The 25,909-nt window shown below is 42.7% G+C and overlaps 1 protein-coding gene across 3 annotated transcripts in view; it reads right to left on the bottom strand.

Moving 5' to 3' along the window:
- LOC149471146 (N-acetylated-alpha-linked acidic dipeptidase 2-like) overlaps window positions 1-25,909 on the bottom strand; it is a 160,925-nt gene that overhangs the window by 33,434 nt on the left and 101,582 nt on the right. For all 3 annotated transcript variants that reach the window (XR_016307249.1, XM_089656563.1, XM_089656570.1), the window contains 7 exons: window positions 22,237-22,423; window positions 19,099-19,192; window positions 16,330-16,425; window positions 12,861-12,946; window positions 9,586-9,705; window positions 3,739-3,821; window positions 2,347-2,410 (listed from right to left, as the gene is read on the bottom strand). Coding sequence is in view for 2 of the 3 variants with exons in the window: in XM_089656563.1 (XP_089512689.1) it covers window positions 2,347-2,410; window positions 3,739-3,821; window positions 9,586-9,705; window positions 12,861-12,946; window positions 16,330-16,425; window positions 19,099-19,192; window positions 22,237-22,423 (730 nt within the window). In the remaining variant the exon portion in view is untranslated. The remainder of the gene's footprint in view (window positions 1-2,346; window positions 2,411-3,738; window positions 3,822-9,585; window positions 9,706-12,860; window positions 12,947-16,329; window positions 16,426-19,098; window positions 19,193-22,236; window positions 22,424-25,909) is intronic.

Here is a 25,909-nt window from a genome sequence, read left to right on the forward strand (position 1 = left end):
CAATACTGGCAGATAAGAATATACACTGAAAACAAGCATTTTTTTCCCCAAAGGTCACAAATCTGTAAAGCACATGTCAACATTACACCACTATCTTTCCCACCCTGAAAAAACTGATCCCTCATTTGACCAAAATCTAGGCCAAATCCCATGACTGCCGGATACAACTGTAGGTATTTCACATCATTAGTGACCACACTGTCTGTAGACTTACAGCAAGATAGAAGGATGCACAAGGCACAGCCTGCACATTAATAAGGAAATATAAATCATCCCTATACAAGGAGAATTTCAAGCTATACAGAGAATCACTAAGACCCTATGTACACCCAAAGTTTGGCTCCAGTGCAGGAGACTCTTCAGTTTAGATGCAATCAGAGGGTACAGGTACATTGTCCAGCCGCTGTTCTGGAAGCCTGTCAAGCCAAGAGCTGCTGTGGCTGGATGTGAAATCTAGCGATACTTAAGTTTAAGGCAGTATGTATCCAGTGAGGAATTCCCTAAACATTAGTAACTTTGTGCCTCCTATAGACCTTGACAGGCCATTGACAGTAGGGCTGACTGAAGCTATGCCATTCGCCCGCACCTAAATGCCAGAGCGTCATGTGTGGGCAACACTCACACTGATAAGATCTCCTTATAAATAAACAGATAGTGCCAATTTTAAGTAGAAAAGTATGAAGGATCCCTTTAGACAACCCAGTCATTAACAAAAAGTCCAGTCATTTTCTTTACTGCCTGTACCACCAGAAGGCCACTCACTAGAAATCATCCCCTGAAGTCTGCTGGGAAACCAGCAATGGTTGATGGAAGGAACCAGTGAGCTGCAGGGGACCAATATTCATGGATTCCCAGAAAATTTAGAAGGGGATGACTAATGGTTGGAGCACCAGTGCGATAGGCATAGCAAGCAATGCAATTGCTGTGGGACCCAGAATACTACAGATAAGTTTGTGCATGTTAAATATATTAGTATAGTAAATGTACATGATATATAGTGAGTAGTAGTCACATTCAGCTGGACTTGTTCTGTAATGTTGAGCCTCTCCAAGCGATTTCGATTGACCATCAGGAAAATGCCACAGGAATTACTGTATATCCAGGTAGCACAGTCATCTTAATCCAATTACCATGGAATGTGTCAAGGCAAATTCTGATGGTCCAAAAAAAAAAAATTAGGGAGGAGTGAAAGTTGTGGAACCACTCTGTTCTAGTTAGACAATCCCATCCTTTGTGTAAGATAGTTTGTATAGGTGTCAATCCTATGATTTACATGGCTGCATTTACAAGGTGTGAATAATCACATCTTCATGGTATAGATGTTAAAATGGAATTACTGTATGTGTGGGAGACTGATGGTGTTAAAGGCCTTCACCCCATCATCCCAACTCATTAGAATGGAATAAATGGCTTGGATAAGCTACAAAATGTCTTCAATACAGAACAAGTCCAGTAGAATGTTGTCAATTACTGCTAGCTGTATCAGGATTTGGATAAAACGAGAACTTTTACAGACAAGCAGAATATCTAGTTCAAGAACCCAATTTAATAGCTATGAAAGCAATCCGTATTCTTAAAAACTTGAGCCATGGGCTTAAGCTGAAAGAGGCGGGAAACCTTTTAATGGTTTTGCTATAGGGCCCTATCACACGTTAATAGCCATGATCACTTTTCCCCTATGAATGCTTTAAGAGGTTGCCAAAAAAAAAAGTACAGGCACTCACATCTGGTTAATGGACTAACAGAACACACAAAAGTACAGGTCTTTAGCCAAAGTGTAGGTCTGAGTTAGGCTGGCTATAGACAGTTCGAATCTCCTGTAGAACCAGCCGAGATTCGAACAGTGTGTGAGCAGGCTGATCATCTTGGGCACAACCAGCCTGCTGGATTTACTTGCGATTATTGCTAGCGGTTGCTATAAAAAAAAAAAAAAACACACACACACACTTTGCCCTGAAGGGATTCCCCCATCAGCACTTGGTGCTAATGGGGGAATTGTGCATCACTTTTAAAATATATTAAAATATATAAAGAAACAAAAACGCACACATGGTTTGTGAGTTCCATTGGACGTTATGAAAAGGAGAAGCCATAAATATGCAAATTGTTTTTCAAACAAAATAATGCCTTGAGTTGCAATTTAAAGGTTTACTGAGCTTGGACTAACCCAGGCCCACATTGACCAAAAGACCTAAATACTACTTATTCCATGTTCCTCATTCTAGGATCCCTCAAAGCCTTAACTGGTTGGAGGTTAGCAAATGATTAAACACAATTCAGCAAAGATATTTGGACAAATATATATAAACTGTATACATTCTACAAGTTAACAGCACATATTCTCACCTTCTATGGAAGAGTCTGAATTTATATAAGCCACTCCTCTCTCCTGCAGAATTTTAGCGTTTTCCTAAAAAAATAAAAAAAGAAGGATTATAATATATATATATATATATATATATATTATTATTATTATTATTACACACATACATACATACATACATACATACATACATACATACATACATAGTGAAGGAAATAAGTATTTGATCCCCTGCTGATGTTGAATGTTTGCCCACTCACAAAGAAATGATCAGTCTAAAAATTGAATGGTAGGTGTATTGTAACACTGAGAGACAGAATAGCAACAAAAAATTCAAAAGAAATGCATGTCTAACAAATGATGCACTGATTTGCATGTTCATGAGGGAAATACGTATTTGATCCCCTTCACAAAACATGACTTTGTGATTGCCAACAAGGGATTTGCCACCAAGTACTGAGGTCAGACGTTTCCTGTAGTTAGCCATGAGGTTTGCACACATCTCAGGAGGGATTTTGGCCCACTCCTCTTGGCAGATTCTCTCCAAGTCTTAAAGGCTTGGTGGCTGACGTTTGGCAACTCGAACTTTCAGCTCCCACCACAGATTTTCAATCAGCTTAAGGGCTAGAGATTGGCTAGGCCACTCCAGGACCTTAATGTGCTTCTTTTTGAGCCACTCCTTTGTTGCCTTGGCCGTGTGTTTTGGGTCATTGTCATGCTGGAACACCCATCCACGACCTATTTTCAATGCTCTGGCTGAGGGAAGAAGGTTCTCGCCCAAGATTTGACAGTACATTGCTCCGTCCATCATCCCTTTGATGCGGTGCAGTTGTCCTGTCCCCTTAGCAGAAAAACACCCCCAAAGCAGAATGTTTTCACCACGTTTGACAGTTTGGATGGTGTTCTTGGGGTCATAGGAAGCATTTCTCCTCCTCCAAACACAGAGAGTTCAGTTGATGCCATAGAACTTAATTTGACTGGAACCCATTCCCACTTCTGGTTGGATCGCCACAATCCAAGCAGAAATTCGCCAACCCCACCCCCTTCCCCCCTAAAGCCTTCTGAGACATGTCACAGGTCCTAGAATGCTGCAAGACTGTTTGAGCATTCCCAGTATGAAGCCGCAAGCAGTCACAGCCACCTTCCCTAAACATGCTGGCGCCGGGAGCCAAAGACTGATGAAAAGTTGGCTTGGGTGAGGCTGCACTGGATCCTTAGCAGCTACAATTCTATTAAGCCAGACAGGTAAATGTTCTGAATGAACTACAAGTCGTATGCCACAGTGGCTGATGGTAGTCCATGTTTTTACATTGTGACACTGGGCATGGGAAATGTCTTCACCTCACCTCCCCCGCTGTCACACTGGGGTGAAAGGGTGGGGGGTAATCGAGTAACAACAAAACACTTGATCTCACCTCTGCCCACTCTGTTGATCCCAGAAGTCCAAACTCTTCTGCGTCCCAGCTTGCAAAAATTATAGTTCTTCTGGGCCGCCAACCTGAAAGAAATAAGTTCTTTAGCTATGGAAAAGACCACATTCTCAGGGGCCACTGAGGTTTGGGTCCCCCTAAGCTATGCATGGCCAGGCAACATGCATTTTCCTTCACATCTCAACATGTACAGAGTCCCCAAAACGGAGCTTGGTGTTCCCAGAGTGGATTTCTAGCTACATGCAAATGTGTTGGTCCCCTCGGTGCACAGAATACCAGCCCACATGGCTATTGTAGCTGATCCTAGGACAAGGATTGGGTAAGCCATGAACTTCCCCCTGCTGAATACAAGTTCTGGCAAGTCTTCAGACTTCTCCCTCCTAGGCTCTGGGGGTGTAGAGGTACTCACACTGTCCTTGTCCTACACTGCCCTTGTCCTGCAACTGTGGATAGAACTGCTTTCTGGCCTTGAAGCTGGGCTGGTACCTCTCCAAGTTTTGCAGCCTGTCCTTCCCTGGTGGACTGCAGGGCAGTGGAGGTCCCCCTTAGCTTCTGCTCAGCTTCCAACATGGAAGCAGAACCCCCCTTCCAGGCTCCCCAGCAACACCTCAGCAATTCATCTTCCACCCAACTCCCCTGCTTGGCTCTCATTTATAGGCTTGTCTACCACACTACCAAATCTTCCGCACATTTATAGGCTGGTCTACCGCATTACCAAAGCTTCCTCTCTGGGACTGGTCAACCTACCATAAACATGCAGATTGAAGTGTCCACTGTTCAAACCCTTTGACTTCTTGAAGCTTTCATGGACCTCCAGAACCAGATGGGGGCAAAAGAGTCCCAACCTACTGAGTCACCAAGCCTGACCTCACACTGAACCCACAGAAATTCAGGTTCACCCACTACCATGAGACAAAAATAAAATTGACCTTACACTAGCACCACATTTAAATAGAAACTCTGCAAATAAAGTAAAGTATACTGCATGCTACCTGCAAGAGTGCATTCTTGAAAAGGTCTTCAATAAATATGACATTAGGGGTGTCATCCTTCATGTGCACCATGAGGGTGTGAAATCACACATGCTTCTGGGGGCCCTAAAGGACTCCTGTGACACCCATCTTCCCCCAGCCTATCCTTAATATGTTGTGATACGGCAGGCTGGTGCTCTGGTATGTTTCTCATGTTCCAAAATATCCTGCTCTCCATCATTGCGTGCAAGCTTTGGGAGCAACATTCACATCATAGCCTGGAAAAAAAAACCCCAAAAAAACAAAGTCTTACGTCGAAAAAACTGCTGCTCTTATGTGTGACCGTCAACCTATGCAGCCAAGACCACATGGCTCAGCAAAGAAAGATACTGTACAGGAGTACTAAGAACAAAGTACAGCCTGTATATAAAATGAGAAAACATGACTTCTCCTGTACACAAATACTAGAAACGGTTTTGACACATTAAGAATTACAGTATAGTAAATATATAGCAGCTAAAAACTTCTAAAACAAAAATGATTTAGTTCCTGTGTACCTTGGATTGTATAAATTTTGTTTTACAAAAAAAGAAAAAAAAACCCACACATTTAATAGCTAGCAAAAGATTCCCAGAGCACTATGAGTTTTCTAATCAGAGAACAGCAGTTCTTGTCTCCCTTCAGGCATCCAGTCTCTTGCTGAAACTGGAGATGAAAGCATTTGGAAAAGTGGGGTGTGGAGGCATCACTGTTCTGACACATTTACTCATGTGTAGCACCCCTCACGTTTTTAGCTAGGGGGAGCTAGACAGGTTTTTAGGCAGAGGCCGAGTAGCAGCCTGGGATGAGTCAGCCTGGGAGAGAGGTTACCTCAGGATTGGCTAGGGAGGGTCTAAGGGTCAGCTTCTGGAGCCCTCCCACCTCTCCAGAAACCTGAGAGCTTTCTGGAGGAGGGTTGAGGTACAGATCTACATACTTGAGGGACCTTGGCCAATCCCCTGGCAGGAGGCTGGGCATGGTGACCAAGGCAACCTCTTAAGTACTGCAGAGCCTGGGAGGAGTTAAATCAATCTCTGGTGGAAGATGGAGTGAAGGCTGGAATGTGGAGCCTGGGAGGGGGCCCAGGAGAAGGACCTACCTACAGGCAGGAGCTGAAAGTAGGATCTCACTACCTCAATGTCCCCAGAGGGAAGACAGCCTGTGAAGCATGGAAGGAGCCAGCCCAGCGTAAGGCCTGAAGGCAGCCAGCAACCAATCAAACTTACAGGAGAGGCAGAGGAAATAATCCTACACCCCTGGGCCAGATAGGGAGAGGCGACAGTCAGATGGAAAATATTCATCTGGGGTCTGAGGTGGTACACCAGAAGGGCTGGAGAGCTCTTCAAAAAAGGAGAGACTTTTTGCCTACAGACTTGTACATAGTTAAGTTTACAGTTTCCTTGGATGGGGTTGAGGGGTGTATGTGATGCCCAAGTTCAAAACCTCTTAAAATCTCAAAACCCAAGCACAATGACTGTTTACTGTCTCCAGTGTGCAAGTGTGGATGAAAATGCATGTTGCCTGGCTGTGCAGAGCTTTAGGGGGGACCAAAAACTTGGATCCCTAAAGGAGTAGTGCTACATTTGAAAGTTACAGCTGGAGCTACTGAGCTCTGTAAATAGGTTTTTACAAGAAGAGGAGCAAAGGATTTACAGGAAAGTGAAAGGTAGCTAAAAGTTAAGACTGCTGGTTGCATAAGAAAATACAAAAATATTAAATATGCAGCTGTCAAGACATACTTATGTAAATATTGCTTTTCTATGTAAAATGTATTGTTTTTCTAAAGAACACCCACCTAGATTCACTGGTGTGTTTTCTTACCTGCCTGTGGTTCAGTTTTAAAGGATAAGTGCAGTTATGAAAAGGTTTGCCATTTTGAAGGTTATGCAATTCAAGAATCATGCGTAATAATGCTTCCATCACAACCTTCTATTACAAGTGTTTGCCTACATGATAGGTGCCCTATATTGCGTAGTTTTCCCAAGATTTCCATGCAGTGTTCTATGTTCTTGTTTATACAGCAATAAGTGTTGCCGTTGTACAGGATTTTAATTATGTGTTACCTTCAATGAATACATAGCACAAAAATGCATCAACTGGTTGGATTCAATATCAGTTTATAGGGCAATGAAAGTAAATTTATACCCAAAGCCCAAAATACAATTCAGGAATTACCCACTGATCTACCTAGAGAAAAAACTAAAAAGTGAATCTGTTATGCTGTGAATCTGTGCCATTGACACATCACAAATTTCATTACATAGGTGCAGGGATGTCATTAGAAATAGAGGGGCCCCATACAGCCCACCTGACAGTCCCTGCCTTAAAATAACTTCATATACTAACAGTAATTCCACCAGCTACAGCCCCCACCAAGAAAACAATTAGTCCCAACAGCTAAAAGAGTTTACTAGGCCCATCACATCAGCAGCAGAGGCCAAGGATCGAGAGGGGACCATTTAATAATTTATGGGATCAGCAATGTAGTCATCCATGCATGTCTCCCAACAAATAAGATCTCGCCTGCCCCAGTGGATTAATATGGAGGAGTTCAAAACGTCAATTTAATTGTCTGGAATAGTGGCACAAAGATTATACCACCTACTCCTGAAAATGAGTAAATAGTCCACTCCCCAAGCACCTATTTAATCACTGGTAGTCATGGCCAGTGGGATTATGGTGTATGTGCCCTAAAAAGGTATTTAGGAAAATCCCCCCCCCCCCCCCGCCTGGGCCTGGCACAGAAGAGCCAGATCAACCCCTCCCCCCTACCAAATTGTGGCACTCCCCAGGTTGGTCCTATGCAGTGCTGCTAATTAACCCTTACTCATTTTTATACAAATGTACATTCACCCCCACCCTACAAAAAAAAAAAAAACACAGGGTTTTTAAGATTGTACTGCAGTTCCGTGTGGTTTGGTGGTGTTGAGTTTGCAAGATTTGCTTGCAGTGCCATTACTGGCACCCATGAGCATCTTGCAAGGGCAGAATGTTCACGTGCAGTTCAGGAAATGTGCCTTTCCGTCACCACATTCCGTAACAAAACAAGTCGTCAGATTGAAGAGCAGAAAATGATCTTCCACATGCACACTGCCAAAAGCCAAGATAGTAATAGATGCATGGCAAGTGGTGGCCCTACATACATGCAAGTTACTAAAGTACCTCAGAAATCCATGATCCATAGATTAAACAAGGAAGCACTGACACTAGGGACTCAAGAGTCACCTCTATCAAGTTGCAAAAGACATTGACACCTTTCCATCGCACCTTAAGAGGACCCGTGAGTCCCAAAAACTCTCCACTTGTTCAGCATTCAGAACATCCTTATATGTATTTACTTCAGAGAATCGGGTCTTTTTTTGGAGTCCTAAAGATCACCATTAGGTATAGGTTGTATAGCAAGCGCTTACTGTAACAAAAAATTGGTACAAGCTGCTAGAACACCAAAAAGGCAACCAACATAACCTTCCAAGACAGCATGAAAATAATAAAGGTGCAGCGCTATAAATAAAGGTAGTGAAATATCAACATAGACACAATTTCTAAGAATATGCAAAGAGTGGTGTTAGATCATATTATTTCATCTATAATAAAATTCGATGTTCAATCTAGTGTCCAAAACACGAAAAGGATGTGATGTGCAAATTCTGCCGGGTCTCCTTTGCCAGTAAGGATAAGTGATCCGAAGGTGAACAAGAGATAAATGAAATGCGCACTCACCAACGCACTTAAACGTACTTCTGGTGAGTGCGCATTTCATTTATCTCTTGTTCACCTTTGGATCACTTATCCTTACTGACAAAGGAGACCTGGCAGAATTTGCACATCACATCCTTTTCGTGTTTTGGACACTAGATTGAACATCGAATTTTAATATAGATGAAATAATATGATCTAACACCACTATTTGCATATTCTTAGAAATTGTGTCTATGTTGATATTTCACTACCTTTATTTATAGCGCTGCACCTTTATTATTTTCATGCTCTAAAGATCACCATTACTGTCCTTCCAGAAATCAATGCCACCACATTGACCACATGACTTGTGCCACATTTTATAGTTCTTGGTAAGATCCATTATATAGGATGAGAGGAAAAAAAAAAGGAAAACACACCATGCATGGACAGCATTGAAAGAGGCAAAATCAACTGTGTTGTGTTGCACTCATTAAAAACAGACCCGAAAACCCAAAAGATACCTTTCCAGCAATAAATATCCAAGTACATTAGATGTTTGAAACCTGTGGTATTGCCCAAAACCATAAAATGGTGATTTTGGGGTATACTGACCCTTGAACCAAATAATGTACAAGTAAAGCATTAAAGGGCATTACATTGTACAGTGTTGGAATCTGTCTTTTAGCAAGATGGGGGGGGGTGAAAATTCCCTTTGCAAGATACAATGTATCTTGCAAAATGGAAGACTTTATTTTGAAAGGGAAGTTGCACTTTGCAAGGGAACTTTCACCAGAGCTTTGTGAATGAGGTGAAGCTCTGCCAACTTCCATCGTCCTATCCTGCAAGCAGAAATGCTGATTTTCCTTGCATATAATTTGGGATTCTTTGTAAAGAAATTTCACCACATTCACTAAGCAAAGTGAAAAATCCCTTACAAAACAGCTTATTTGGACTAGTAAATCAACCAAAATAGGTGTGAAAAAAACAAAACCCAACAACAACAACAACACACAACCCCTCACCCAATTGCTACATTGTTTGACTTCATCCTCAGCTGCAAAAGCATTTTCAATATTAAAAATATTTTAATAAGCGAACCTTTTTTCATATATAATTCAAGTCAAACGGTTATGGAGATTACCTTCTTTTACTTTTTTGCCAAAGCTTCTTGCAACTTCCTGCAGTACAGCGGCTCCAGTAGTTGGATCTATTCCACCAAACACCCAGGAGTCTCGATGTCCTCCCAAAATGATGTAACGATCTACAGAAACGTAAAAGCACAAATTATATAAAGCTTGTGTCCTCTGGAGGGAACTAGTTCACAGGAAATAAGTGGTTGTAAACCCTCATTTACCCAGTGAAGCGACTAACATCAGGTGATACAAACATGAAGCAAATCCTCCTACATAAGTTGTACATATTTATCTGCTACATTGTCCTCTACAGCAGGTCAAATTCCAAAATTTACAAAGCATTTTTATGAATTCAGTCAAATGTGATATTGCTCACCATACAAAAAAAACATTTCCCGCCAATATGACTAGACCAGTGGTAGCCATCTTACTTGATATAGGGAAAAATCAAGTGCAACCCCCAGTCTCAGAAGGCTGCACATATTAAAGTGCTACTAAACCAACAATAAAATCAGTCTGTTCCCGCAATAAAGCATGCTGGTTATACTCCTTGTGGAACCTAAGGGGTTAATCCTCCACATTGTGTAAAAAATGGATGTTGTTTGATCCTGTCTTCTCTGATCCTCCTACTGTCCACAATCCATGTGCTAGAACAGAGCCTTGGGGGCAAGCTGCACATGCTCAGTTTGGTGTGTATTTCTAGACAGGGGTTTCCTTGATCAGCACAGGGCCAATCAGCACTGTCCAGAGTCAGGGGTCCTGCAGCCTCATAGAACAGTAAAGGGAGAATGAAAACTCCTACAAGCTTTAACCAGTGCTCAGCTGGACACTGATAGAAGTCACAAGACTGCTCTAACTGCAGATGAGAAAAAGGTATTTAGCAGTTTGTTTACAAAACAAATTGCATTTCCATGTTCTGTGGACTTTGGGAGACCAGATATAGTGAATACAGCGTCCTGGGTTTAAAAACACCAAGTCAATGGAATCCTACGGAAAGCCATCAGACTGTCGATACGCAAAAGGAGAGTATTAAAGACTATGGGCAGGCTACAAGAGATAGACTGCAGACATGTGATAGGATTTGTTGGAGACCAAGGACATGCTTCTGAAGACACTCATGGAAAGGAGACCCTCTCTAAATCAGGAATATTTTGCATTATGGCCGCTAGAATGGAGCTGATGATTATTGGAAATCATCATATTAGACAATTTTTGGCTGGGTAAATGCTTGTGACATTGGTCCAGTTTTTTTTTCTCAATAAGTACACCTTGAAGTATCAAAATGACCACATGGGGCTCTTGGCTAACAAGTTGGGCACCAAGGGACTATAATATAAAACGCATTTTAAAACAAAGTTATCAGACTCCTCAGGATAGCTATAAATGGGCAAATATCTCCCAAGGAATGACAAGGGAGAGGAAAATCTCCTTGTGTGTTACCACTGTTTGACCATCAGATATGCTTGTTACTGCCTCTTGGCTTTGAGTATCATTTGCAGCCTTCGAGTCCTTTCTTAACTACCAAGAGATCATGTATTCACCAAGCTGCCAATGGGCTTCCCTACGTCGAATTTCAGCCTCATGTCAGACCTGAATATGGAGGTGCTCAGACACAGGAGGATGGATAGCCAATGCAGTCACAATCTGACCACCTTGGTTCAACTGCAAAAGCATTAAACAGAGCCTAAACAGGCCCCAGTATCTCAGCTCAGACATTTATTAATGTGATTCTTAGATTCGGGGGGGACCACATACTCATGTTCATATATTATACATTCAAAAATATCTAAATACTCATTTCAGTGAACCTCTGTATGAAAAAATGCTCCCCTCAAACAAGATGCACCAACAACCCAAAATACACTATCCAAACTAAGGTTTTTAAAGGGTAGGGGTTGTCATGAGGTCTAAAAACGCATTTATTGGGGGGTAAAGGGGAATTTAGGGTTAAACTAAAGTTCCATCCATGACAGAAAGTTATATAGTGCAAAAATATATGCAGCAATTTAAATCTACAATCAGTCCCTGCCATCAAGGAACTTACAATCCAAGATCCCCATCTCCTATCTACACTCAGATATTGGGGCCAATTTTGTCAACAGCCAAAATTAACCTACCAATGTGTCTTTGGCGTATTGGAGGAAATCGTTACAACATTTTTAAAGGGACAACATTGTGGGAATATGGTCCAAGTATAAAAACATTTTCGTTGATCCTGCCAGAAATCCAGTGGGCTTGTAACTGTACCACATTCCTGTGGAATTCACATGCAATTCAGCGCAGTGGGTTTTGAGCCCAGAATAGGCTCGCAGTGCACCAAAGTGGTGCATGCAGTCATTTTGGAACTGCACTGCAACCACATTACATGGTTTTGTACCATGTGATTTGATGCTGGCAAACACATTAAGCTGCAACCTGCGTTTGAGGCGTTAAGATTGCACTGACACTTGCTGCGAACCACAAGAGCAGTGCGATTTGAATGAGGTGCTGGAAATACAGTTATGGGGGCTTCCCGTATTGCATTAGTGTGAATCTAGGCTTAGTGAGGCTACAGCTCTGCCTTTGCTATATGGACAACACTGCTTGGGATTACAGTGCAGCAGAAGCAGAGTAGTCAGCTTACTAAAGAGATTTAAGAGCTTGCTGGATTTCTGGTAGATCTCTTGCAGCTTTTAAAAAAGACTAAATGTGCACAAATTACAGATATACTGCATATGGGGTTTTTGCACCCCATTTTGCCCAAAAACATACTGAGATAGATAAACATTCTGTGCGCACGTTGCACTGTCATTTGCCTAATGTTTATTTTCATAGAATGGTCAGCTCTATCCAGGGGTGGACTGACCATTTGGAAACTCGGGCCCTGCCCGAGGGCCCGGGGTCAGTAAGGGGCCCCATGAGATGCCCCTGGTACCTTTTTCATAGGCTTTTTTGAATTTGGGCAAGGACACAGGGGCCCCATGATCCCCTATTGCCCGGGGGGCCCCATGAGTTGTCAGTCCGCTCCTGGCTCTATCTACACACCAGAATGCAGTATTTTCCTAAAATACCCCAATCAGGAAAATACCAAAATACAACCACTAGATGGAGCTGATGGTCATAAGAAAAAATTGATAAACATTGGACAAACTATGGAGATTATTTGTGACAGCTGGAGAAAGCTTAAAAGACATTCACACAGCAATATTCCATTAGGTTCTCATACAGCCCTTCTCATGATACATTTACTAATATCAGACATGACAGCATCATGCACCATCTCTTCCCATTCTAAGGCTCCTACCTGGCTCCACAGCCCCTCGGATGGTACCAATGACATCATAAATCCTTGAGACTTTATTATTTGTGTAAACGTGCATTCTCACCTGCCTGTGACAATTAAAAGGGAAGTCTTTTTTTTAAAGAAATATTTGTAAATTTGATCAACTGGTTAAAAAAAAAAATAAATAAAAAAGGAACAAAAAAAATAAAACAAAGAAATAAGAAAAAAAAAAATATATGACATGACACTCATACTTTCACTTTAGATTTATAGGTAAAACAAATGGCAGGCTTGCTACATTGTACCTTTACGCACATACAAACCTGCATCGGCACAGGAAAATTCTGTCTACAGGAGTCAAGTGTAACCACATCTCAAAAGGCCGCCATAGTAAAGGATACCAAGGGCCATAGAAATTATATGGCATTAGATTATGCACAATCACCACCACACTTTCTCCCCAGGAACTCAAATCACTAATCAAACTGGTGTCGAGATCTTTAAATAGAGAAGTCCTGTTTATCTCCCCCCCACCCCTTTGAGCAAAAACCTGTGTAAATATTTTGGGAGGAGTACCAAAATTTGACAGATTACCTAGGTGCTTGGACCTCTCCTTTCCCAGCAACCTCCTGGCACAAGTCCCTGGAGGCTGCGGGACTATTCAGGTAGTGCAGCATGACTCGCATGCATAATGGAAGGCTGGCTGTAAAGCTGCAGGAAGTCACAGCTTCCCACAGTCAATGTGGCCGTGCCAAGGAACCAAAGACCAGCGAATAGGCCCAGGTGAAGACTGTGCTGGATCTCTGGGCTGGCAAGTCTCTATATACCAGGTGGCCCTCCAGCTGTTGCCAAACTACAAGTCCCATGAGGCATTGCAAGATTGACAGTTACAAGCATGTCTCCCAAAGGCAGAGGCATGATGGGACTTGTAGTTTCGCAACAGCTGGAGGGCCACCAGTTTGACACCTCTGCTCTTTATTAACCAATTCCCACCAGTAGGACATCATATGCTGTCCTCGGGTTGAAGTAGTCATACTTGGTATTAATTTTCTGCTAATGATTTTCTTTTCAGCAGATGCGATTCGAGTGGCTGAAAAGCCACTATCACTTCTGCAGGTGGCGGACTGTTGTGCACCCCCCCCCCCACTCTCCCACCACCAAAAATCTGAGTTTTCAATTCAACAAAGAAAGCTTCAAAGCAAGCAGCTCTCCCGTGTTGTCTGTTTAGCTATACAGTTGAGCTGTGGACAGTAGTGGGACAGGTTCATCCAGTGCCCACTGCGCCTCCTGCCCCACTGATAAATGCATGCTGTAGAATGGGTGTACCGCACTGAGCTCCTTTACTTGCCACTTCCTCTGCTGTGCTCAGCATAGCTGCCCGCTCCCTGTCCTGACCAACCTTTGTTGTGTATTAAGTATTTGTAAAAACAGACCAAAAAACTGAAATTAAAGTGTCCGAAAATCATCATGGTTTCTATTAACATCCAGGATGTTAGGCGGTTTGGGTATGTAGGTAAAATTTAGAAATGAGGACCTACAAAAAGCAATTCTCTCATTCTATGAACACACGCTTTGAATGACATCTATTTACATTATCTGTTGCTTGCAAAGGACAGTCAGCTTTGCATTGTTAAAGTGCTGTGACAGGGCGAGACTGTCACTGAGAAGATGGGAAAATGTGACACAGGATTCTCATTTAGGGTGAATGCGATGTTCCAGACTAGTGTTTCTGGGCCAAGAACTGGATTTGGCTTTCTCAGGATTGAGCCCTGCTTCACACAGATGCGGTTCGGAATTTGCAGCGTTTTCTGTGCGAATTCCGCACCGCATCAGAATCGCATCCAGTTCATGCGAACCGCTGTGGATGTGTATGTTAACTTAACAACACCCTGAAACCGGTCCGCAAAACGTGGTGCGATGTGCAGAATCGAATTGCATAGGTGTGAATACCCATGCGATCCGATTCTAGTGCACCAGCACCTTTTTGGTGCAGATGTGGTGCGATTAGAGCCATACAAAACACAAATCGCATGTGGTTTGCGCAGGAATGCAGTGCGGTTCCTGTGTGAATCACATGCGATATACCACACCACATGCATGTGGACCAAGGATTAATGTTCTGTTCCAGAACTGCAGAATCCAGTGTCCAGGTTTTGCTAGACACCTGCAATCTGGCACAGGTGTGAGGTATATTTATAGATTATATACACTCAGGTCCGAGAATAGCTCAGGGCTAGTGGGAGGAGACGGAAGATCTCAATGGGGTCAGGAGACCCCAGCTAGAAGCAAGATATTAGTTCCAGGAGTCAGGTCAGCTCCTATTGAGGTGTCAAAAGAACCCATCCTTAGGCCAAAGGTGGGCCGTGCAGCAGGGCTCTGTGACTAAACGCTAGAGAGCCAGGTATCAAGGGGAAGTAGCCAGTCAGAGACCAGTAAAAAGAGCAGTGAGATACTGCAATTGAAGCAAAGTGAGCTTATGAGCCAGGTGGCTTGGCATTTTCCAGTATATATTTCTTTTGAAGTTGAAGATCCTCTGCATAGGAAGTCATTAGTTTGTGAGCGTTTGCTTTCTTTTAAACAAAAGTGGGGTACCAGGCCTTTAAAAATAGTTACTGTCTGCTGTGGACTCAATATTAAAGCATCTACCATGAGAGCCAACTACCCTATAATCACATTGGCCAAAAATTGATCGAAATTTATATTGTTCACCAGGGATTGGTCGAATTTGATGATTGTGTGGCCATCCCAACTGTCTGAATCCCAATTGAATCACTTTGGGTCGATCAGCAGCTGCAGATCAGTGTATTCTAACAGTGCAGAGTCCCGCATTAAGAATACAATGTCCTGGCTTGGGGATTCTTCGGTCTGCCTCATTTTGTGCAGATAGTGTGGGAAAAAAACAAAAAAAACAACAAAAAAAAAAAGAGAAACTACGGCCAGCTTTAGTTGTGCCTCCAAAAAGGGACCTCAAATGTAATACAATTCATACAGTTTGTATGAAAAAAAATTACATAAAAGAGGAACCACTAAAAAAAACCTACTTAGAATGAAGAGGGTTGTGTGATCTCTGTCTTCTCTCCTTCCATAAACTTTTGTTCAGGAAATAAGTAATCTTTCTGGGTATGCAGTGTGGCAGATTTGTAAATCTAAAGCCTATCTGCACAGAATTAGAAATTCTTTGGCATTTAAAACATTTTAAGTATATGTACCCAAGCCGTGTACCTGGAGTTATGCTATATGTCTGTTCAACCCTTTTATACACTTATTCCTGCTACAGCTGCTCGATCACATCCAAGAACTCAGTTACACTGGTTTTAACAAATCTTCAGGTCTAAACTGAATTTTTTTTTTAAACCATGTGTGCAAAAAAAAAAAAAAAATGCAAAGGGAAGTGAAAGGGTTAAAACATTTTTGATCCAACAGTAGACTCTCAAACTCCCCCCCACAATAGGACACCGTTAAGGACTTTTCACTGAAGTATCTGTGCTACCTGCTTGAGTAGTTGCTCACAAATCCAGGTCCGATATTATAGGAGACATTGAGATTTCCTTTCCATGACTTTGGTGGAGCTGGTCCTCCCATAAACCTGTATATATAAAAGTGAGAATTAGATGTCATAGGATAGTTATGACTGTATCAATACAATGTAAAAGAGCAGATGGTCCAGCTGTAGAGTGAAAAACCATAATAGTCAGTTCACAGGATGTCCAATTACTAACCACATTCAAGTTCCTTTCTGGGGAAGGGATGAGGGGATGTTGACTTTTATGAAAGATTGTTCCCTGTAAAACAAGCAATGGACCCGGACAGAAAAGGAAAGGACGCCGAATGATATCGCACTCGCAAAATGCATCGGGAATACTGTAAACTGCCAAGTCTGACTAGGGGCATTTTATTTCTAAAATGGATTGTATACAATACAAAATCATTGTATGCGTTATCACTGACCTGTTCTTAGAACCTACACAGACGAGAACTTCATCAATGGCAAAAAAATTTAATTTATAATTCATTGGTGTATTGTTACAGTGTAAGTATAGCCTAAACTCCCCCCCAATAGAAGGTTTTATTGAAATCATAAATGTCTCATTTTAATACAGGGTTAAACCCCCGTCACTCTTTTCTGTGCCCCAGTGGGGATATTTCCCAATACTTCCTGTACTGAAGATGCAACAGGAAGAGGAAATCTATACAAAGTCAGGGGAATTCTCCGTTTAGTTGGTTAACACTGGAACGTGTTATCCACACCAGGGACCAACTGACCATTTGGAAACCCGGGCACTGCACGAGGGCCCAGGGTCAGTAGGGGGCCCCATAAGATGCCCCTGGTACCTTTTTCATAGGCTTTTTTGAGTTTGGGCAAGGACACAGGGGCCCCATGATCCCCTATTGCCCGGGGGCCCCATGAGTTGTCAGTCCGCCCCTGATCCACACTATTTGTTCAGGTGGCAAATGTATAAAATAAAGCTGGTTTGACAAAAGGGGTGGCTCCCTATGTGCCAAAACACGTTGCCAGGCCCCCTGCCTCGACGTCATCATGCTACATGACTTTTGGTTCCGGCCTTGGCCTTTGCATGCGTTCCACGCTGGTTATCGGTCTCGGCTGCTTACCATCTCCAGCTTGTATGTGCCCAGTGGCACTTTCATGCTGAGCTCTGCTAAATATTGCTTGGCTGCTTCCAGGCATGACTGCTATACCCAGCCACTCTCATGCCAAACTCTGCAGTGACTTTGATCTGCTCAATTTTTCCTGTAATCACGCAAGTATTAAAACTGTAAGGAAAGGGTTAAAATACAAACATCTATACTTAGATGTTGGTGCTTCCTGTATTTTCAGGTGATAACTAAAATTTTAGATTTCTTCTGTATGCTGGTGACATGCTCCCTAGGATAGAGTGATATATGGTGAATCCACCCAGTAGCAACCCAGGTAGTATTAAGAACTTGGCAGTTCGAATTCTTACTTACGCAATCCAAAACATCTTGTTCTAGTTATATGTGCACAAAAAAAGAAAAAAAAGGGAGCCCATTAAAATATAACAATAGAAAATACATTTTTGCTGAAAAAAAATAAAAAATATTCACCTTCAGGCCAGAGATTTTTTTTTTCTATACTAGGTCACCTCTGTCTTTAGATGTCCAGCATCATTCAGCCCACTTCCTATGACCCCAAGCTGTCCTGCACCTGTCCCCAGACTGACTGGACAGGAAAGGAGGGAGGAGAGAGAGAGAGAATACACCTCACCACACGATTACAGGAAAAATTGGGCACATCAGAGTCACTGCTGAATTTGGCAGGAGAGTGGTTGGGTGTAGCAGAGTCATGCCTGGAAGTGGCAGTGGTGTTATGCAGAGCTCATCATGGAAGTGCCACCAAGCACACAAGCTGGAGAAAGGAAGCAGCCAAGACAAATGGGCAGCATAGAATGCAAGCAAAGGTCATGGCTGGAACCAGAAGAGACATGATTACGTCAAGGCAGGGGGCCTGGCAACGTGTTTCGGCGAATAGGAAACTGCCCCTTTGTAAAACCGGCTTTTAAATTGCCACCTGAATAAGGCGTGGATAAATCTTCCATTGGGGATACAGGTTCCATTGTTAACCAAGAGGGGAAATTTCCTGACTTTGTAGAGACTTCCTATTACATCTTCAGGACAGGAAGTATTGGGAAATATCCCCAACGGGGCACAGAAAGGAATGATAGGTTTCAACCCTGTATTAACACAAACAAAAACAACAATTGTCCTTGTATAGAATGTAATGATAATTTCAATAAAACCTTTTATGAAAAAGGTTAGGCTTTACTTACACTAATATACCAATGAATTATAAATGTAATTTTTTATCATTGATAAAAGTCTAGGAGTAGGTCAGTGATCGAAGGCATGCAATTATTTGTATATTATACAATCATTTAGAAATAAAATGCTCCTAGACTTGACAGTTTACTGTATTCCAGATTCCAGATTTTGCAAGCGTTCTATCTGGACCCATTTCTAGTTTCACAGGGAACAATCTTTCATTTGTACATATACTTTGTGTCTCATATCTCCTGCATTTGGTGGTGACATGGGGTAGTCTGGAAACCTGTGCCCCTTTGCAAAGACAGCTTTCATTTCAAGCTCTTTTTACTAGAGCAGCTTACAATGTATGTGCAGACACCATGATGATGATTGCTCTGATTAATTATTCTTATTAAATACACTGTGTTAAAGATACCTTTTGTATAAAAGATTGCCAAAAAAAAAAAACCTGACTTACTTAAGGATCTTTTCAGCATCATGGTAACCTATAGGATGGACAGGAATGCTGGGCAGTCCAACTCCTTCATCAGCACTGTATCGATACATAAATTCTGACCGGCAGAAAAACAAATACAAATTTTGGTTATGAAAAGGACATATTCCGATACCAAGTCCAACATATTGAAAAAAAGCACAGCTCTGACCCAACCAGAACACAACCCAAATGTAGGACATCCCTATTCACAAGTAAACCCAACTCATCATTGGCGATTGTATCACTTTTCACATTCTTGGAATGCATCTCAATGTGTGCATTAAGATGTGTAGTCACATGTAAACAGGGCCTTGGATATGGGTGTACCACCAGTCCTCCTGTATAGGGTCCAGGCAGCTAGGCGAATCTGATGTGGAGGGGCCCAGGGGGGACCCACCCCAATTACTGGAACCATTCCCTTGTATGGCTCTCTGCAGCAGATGAAAGCTGTCTTCTCTCCCTCCCACTGCTTTTCACCTGCTGCAGAGGACTGTTTCCAGTAGTTGCACCCCCACCACACTCATCACCCTCCGGTCAGGTTGGCTGTATTGGGCCCCTGGTTTCTAACAGCAGCCCTGCATGTAAATTTACAATGACACATGCCAACATGTGCAGTATTACACCCACTGACATCTAAAGCACATTGAATGAACACTGAAAAACACCAAACAACGCACATTAACATTTGTTAAAATACATTTTGATGCACTTCTATTGATTTAAATTTAAAAAAGAAAAAGCATAGGTGTGAATGCAAAGCTGGAAAAAATTGTGAAGATAACCAGCCACCTTTTCAGACACTATAAAACATCCCTGAGTCAAACAAATGGGGTGGGGGAAGGTGTACAGCAATTCTTAATCCCCATGGAATGTGGAAGTTGAAGTGTCAAGAGTCTGAAATAGATGCGAGTGAAAATTTTTCAGTTTGTTAGTATGCAACCCTGAGTTTTTCCGATTTGTTTTCATCTCCCTTTCAAAATGAACTCCATCACTAATTTGCCTAAATAATTTTAGTTCAGTTTTTTTATGGAAAAATAAAATGCACACAGTTATCTTCAGGCTGTAGTGGCATCTGCAGGCTAGAGATATTTCTAAACTAATCCCTAGCTTGCATGTGATCACCAATCGGGGCTGCCACTAGAAATCATGGGGCCCCCATAAAGCCTACCCAACAGGCCCCATCAGATATAGGGGGTTTGAGTATTTACACTCATCCAGTTTCTTGTAACTGGATGGACTTTTGTCTTTTTTCAGCCAGACTAACTATGTAATGTCACTGCAGAGTCCTGGAAACAAGGCAGACATACTTACACCATACTCTAGCTGTTGTGTGGGCTCATTCTGCACCAGTGTGCTTGGACAAAGTATCCTGGGTATCTTTTTTATACCCAATGACACAGAACATTGATGCACATGCACTAGACTTTACAATTAACCACTTGCCTACCGGGCACTTATACCCCCTTCCTGCCCAGGCCAATTTTCAGCTTTCATCGCTGTCGCACTTTGAATGACAATTGCGCGGTCATGCAACATTGTACAAATATGAAATTTTTATCATTTTTTTCTCACATATAAAGCTTTCTTTTGGTGGTATTTACTTGCTGCTGGGGGTTTTATTTTTTGCGCTATAAACAAAAAAAATAGCAAAAATTTGAAAAAAAAAGGTTTCTTTGTTTCTATTATAAAATTTAGCAAAACAGGTCATTTTTCTCCTTTACTGATGTGCGCTGCTGAGGCTGCACTGATAGGCAGCACTGATAGGCAGCACTGATAGGCAGCACTGATAGTCGGCACTAATGAGGTGGCACTGATAGGCGGCACTGATAGGCGGCACTGATGATGGGTACTGATAGGCGGCACTGATGATGGGTACTGATAGGCGGCACTGACGGGCACTGACTGGCTCAACTGCTGGGCACTGACTGGCACAACTGCTGGACACTTACTGGCAGCACTGCTGGGCTGCACTGATGGGCACAGGTGTGTGGCACTGATGGGCAGAGGTGGGTGGCATTAATGGGCACAGGTGGGTGGCACTGATAGGCAGAGGTGGGTGGCACTGATAGGCAGAGGTGGGTGGCACTGATGGGCACAGGTGGGTGGCACTGATGGACACTGGTGGGCGGCACTGATGGACACTGGTGGGCGGCACTGATGGACACTGGTGGGCGGCACTGCTGAGCACAGGTGGGTGGCAGTGCTGGGCACTGATCATCAGGGCACTGATCATCAGTGCCCTGATGATCGGTGCCGATCCCTGCTCTGACAACTGCCGGTTCTCGGCAGTACTTTCTCCGCGTTCTGACAGCGTGAGGAAAGTGCAGCTGAGAACTGGCAATTGCATTTCCCTGTGATCAGCGTGTCATTGGACACGGCTGATCACGTGGTAAAAAGCTGCTGTGATTGCCCTTTTACCACATCACGTGATCAGCTGTGTCCATAGGACACAGCGATCACGGAGATCGCCGGGTGTGCACCCCAGGGGGTGCGCAGGAGAGCATGTTCTGGGAGGACGTCATATGACGCCCTCCCAGAACTGGCCGGCCGCAGTGTAGCCATCATTCGGCTATCTGCGGTCGGCAAGTGGTTAAACACAGAAGGGTGTAAGCCTAGCTACATGTCATATGGGGAGCATGAGAAGTCAGGGAAGAGCTGGTAGACAATGAAAAGTGGAGAGAATAGCCTAGGTCACTCTGATACCGCTATGCTCTCTTGAACTCTGCTGGAATTACACTGCACTGGGGGTACCCAAGGCAGTCCCTGCCGTGTCCAGGGTTCCCTGCTGACTCTGGGTACAGTTTGTTGCGCTCTCTACTGGCAGACCTGATCACCATAATTGGTTGCAACAATCACCACATGATCAGGATCCATGCTGCTTGGCCCCTGATCACTAGAAGGCCCAAAGCTGTCAGACTGGGGTCAAAACACTAGTGCCCATTCTTCAGAATATTATATTAATATGGAATATTAATGTTTTTATAGATTCATTTAGGTTACACAACACAGGTCAGAAAGCAGATTTCACCTCCCCCCCCCCCATACACGGTCTACTTTAAATGGATATTATATTTCACACAGTTCCATTTCTGTAACTTTTTCATAATCTGTTCTACCAACCTTTAGCAGGATAACCTGGAGTTAGAGGGTCTCCAGCTCCATTCAGATTCAGAACATTTCCTCTCTGGGCTCCACCACCAGGTAGGTTCCAGCCATTTGGATAGGGCTTGACACCAGGGGCGCAATAATCAGCAGGATCAGAAAACAAGATGAGTCCTTTTGCACCAGCTAATATAGCATTTTTTACCTGCAATGAGGAATACACTACTAGGTCAAGCTGCAAAATTAGGTAAAACAATAAACAGCCATATAACATGTATCCTTAGCACCACATTTGACTTTGGTTTGTGGTTGGGCTCTTCAGCAATTCGCATTTGATAATCTGCCAGCCATTTATGAGAAACACCCCCCCCCCCCCCGTGGCATCTTGAAACATCCTCCCACTCAAGCTTTTCAATCACAAAATGTAGATAGCATGGTGGGTCCAAGCGACACCTAGAGTTGCAAAGCATGGCTCGTAAATGGCTGACAGTTTCCAAAGTGGATTTCTGGACAACCGTAGTGCAGACGTAACATGGAGCTGTATGTTTATGTATGTAAACAATGGCTGACATGTAGATAATGTAATGCTCTTCTAGACAGATATCACCTTTCTACTCCTCATGGGACCCCATTACAATTTCAAATACCATAATGAAAAAAAAAATGGAGGGTTCCATTTGAGATCCAATGCATTTCAATATTATTCAGGGGCTGAAGTAGCAATACATATGAAGAGAGCATTGAACACATTAAGTGAGCTCAAATCTAAAGCTCCATCCCTCAAATTGAGCTCAAACTAGCAACTGACAAGGGGAAGGATAGTACCAGATCTCAAAAAGGAAACCTCACAATGTTAAGCTCCCCTGATTAAAAATAACCGCCCATGTTAATAAAGATCCTCTGCTGTAATGGCTGCCCAAGGGTGAAATTCCACTTTAAGGCAAAGAAAAGAGCATTAATGATGTGCAAAGTGTAGTCACCCACAGCATTCAATATGAAATCATACAATCATACCCTACAGCATAAAACGCTGATCCTACCAAAATGGAGAGGAAAACAAAATATAGCCATTTAACACAGCACCAAGGTGTCAGCTAGGAATGTTGCTGTATCCCATTGTTAACTGAGAACAATTTAACCTAGCAGTGCTGCAAAAAAAGTTGGGTGGAATGGACTGGTCATCCCTAGTGTACATGTAGCACCCTCCTAGTCAGCTAGGGTGAGCTAGACTAATTGTTAGTGAGGAGAGCTGAGTAGGACTCGGTGTGATAGCTAGTGAGGAGTTGGTTGTTAACCAATTCAATACCTGGGGCAATTTTACACCTTCCTGCCCAGGCCATTTTTCAGGTTTCAGCGCTGTCACACTTTGAGTGAAAATTGCGCGGTCATACAACACTGTACCCAAACTAATCATTTTCTTCACACAACTAGAGCTTTCTTTTGGTGGTATTTAATCATCACTGGGGTTTTTATTTTTTGCTAAATTAACAAAAAAAGACCGAAAAGTTTGAAAAAAAAAACATGTTTTTCTTTGTTTTTGTTATAAAAGTTTGCAAATAAATAATTGTTCTTCATAAATTTAGGCCGAGATGTATTCTGCTACATGTCTTTGGTGAAAATAACCCAAATTAGGATGTAGTTTGTAGAGTTCATAAACTATGGTATAGATCTGAATATTGATCAATCCTGAAGTACTGACAGCCAATCTAATTTCTTGAGGTCCAAGAATGTCAGAATAGTACAGATATCCCCAAAATGACCCCTTTTTGCAGAGTAGGCAGTCCAACATACTTCATAAGAAGAATGGCGAGTTTTTTGAAGTTGTATTTTTTTTGTCATAATTTTTCGGAAAATGAAAAAATAAAAAAAATTATTTTCACTATTTTTTTTTTACATACTGTCACCAGTGCAGTACAGCATCATCATATAACTGGCATGGTGGTGATCAGGGACACTGACTGGTGACAGTGTGAAAAAAAAAAAAAATAATAATTTTTATTTTTCATTACATTTTTTTTATTTATTTTTTTTATTTTTTTTTCATATTTCACTATGTCCAAAGTAGTACAATGTTACCATAGTAAAATTGTACTACTTTGGGGAAGTGATCAGTATTTTTTTTTTTTACACAATTTGCTTATAGCAAAGAATTACTTTGCTATAAGCAAGCATTTACCTGAATGACATCGATTCATTCAGGGGTTTTTTTTTTTTTGTGCTTAGCTGTGATTTGGCCACGGCTAATCACATGACATGTGCATGTGATTAGCTGTGACCATTCACAGCTAGACACTAGTATACAATGGATGGCATGAATGAAGCCATCCATTGTATACAACTGTCAAGTGACCTGCTGTGATTGGTCACAGCAGGTCACATGGTACCAGCAACGGGGCCGATACTCAGATCTGTCATCGGCCCTGTCCGAGCTACACGGCCTGTGACAGACCGCACCGCTGCGCGGCTCTGCAAGCGCGCAAACTGTGCATGTGCGGGAGTACGCCAAATGGCGACCTCCCGGAAAGCTAGTGCATTTTTCCGGATGCCATACGGCTATTGGCCGGGCGTCAAATGGTTAAACAATGGTCAGAGCCGAGAGGCTCTGCAGACCAGCCCTCTGGAATTTCCTTGTGCTCTAGAACTTTGGAAAAGAGTCTAGAAGCAGTGGGTGGACCTGAGGAGTAGCTGATCTGCACTTTTGAGGGATCCTGGCCAATCCCCAACAGGAGGCTTGGCAAGGGGCTAGGGCAGCCTTTAAAACTGAGAGCCTGCTCAGCTGCAGTAGAGTTTGGGTGGAAGACAGGATGTGAGGCTGAAGGCAGGAGCCTGGGAGGGGACCTGCCTTCAGATGAAGAGGGGCTGACCTGCAGGCAGTGGAGCTTGGAAGAAAGAAAAAAGTCAGACGGCTCACTGGCCCCCAGAGCAGGGACTGCCTGTGCAGCAGGGAAGGAATGGCCCAGCTAAGAAGCTTGGTAGCAGCCACCAACAACAGGAGAAGGACTGAGTAAATAATCCTGCACCCCCTGGGCCAGATAGGGTAAGGAGCACTCTGGTGGGAAATCAGATCAGTCACCACCTGGGACGGTCTTCTTAAAAAAAAATAATAATAAAAATGTAACCCAATTCCAATGACTGAAATCAGATCAGTGATTGTTGATGTAGTTTTCTGCACTTGCACACTGTCAATGCCCTTTCCTTAGCATACATGTAAAAGCTCAGTAATCTAGCAGAGCCCTTATTTGGGCAATGTACCCATGGCACAAATGAATGATGCCCTTTTGTGCAAGCCCAGTGTGACATGTGATTGTTTTAACACAAATTGTTATAATGCACTACTAGAGGCAGCACAGGGTCTGCTTTATATGAAAAAAGTATTTTGTACTTGTATTGACCATCAAACAAGAGAAAGGGGGGGGGGAAGGGAGAATGTGGTTTTACATTCCCTGAAGAAAGAGCCTTCAACTCCCCTTAATATCTGCACTCCTTTCCCCTTATATTTTTTCTTTCAGTCTTTAAAATTTCCAGTATTGGCCAAAAGAGGTAAATGCAAAGAAAAGAAAGAAAGTTCTCCATTTGTCAGTGCTGAGACTTAATGTTGCCCCTTTAACCCTGCTGCCACAAGTACTAGTCCAAACCTAGTAACATGACCTAGGGTCTAGTGCCATTATAATACAGCCTGGAATACAGCTCT

Source organism: Staurois parvus, unplaced genomic scaffold, assembly GCF_062004578.1.
Source record: "Staurois parvus isolate SC_StPar_1 unplaced genomic scaffold, SC_StPar_1.0 ptg000027l, whole genome shotgun sequence".
Classification (NCBI taxonomy): domain Eukaryota; kingdom Metazoa; phylum Chordata; class Amphibia; order Anura; family Ranidae; genus Staurois; species Staurois parvus.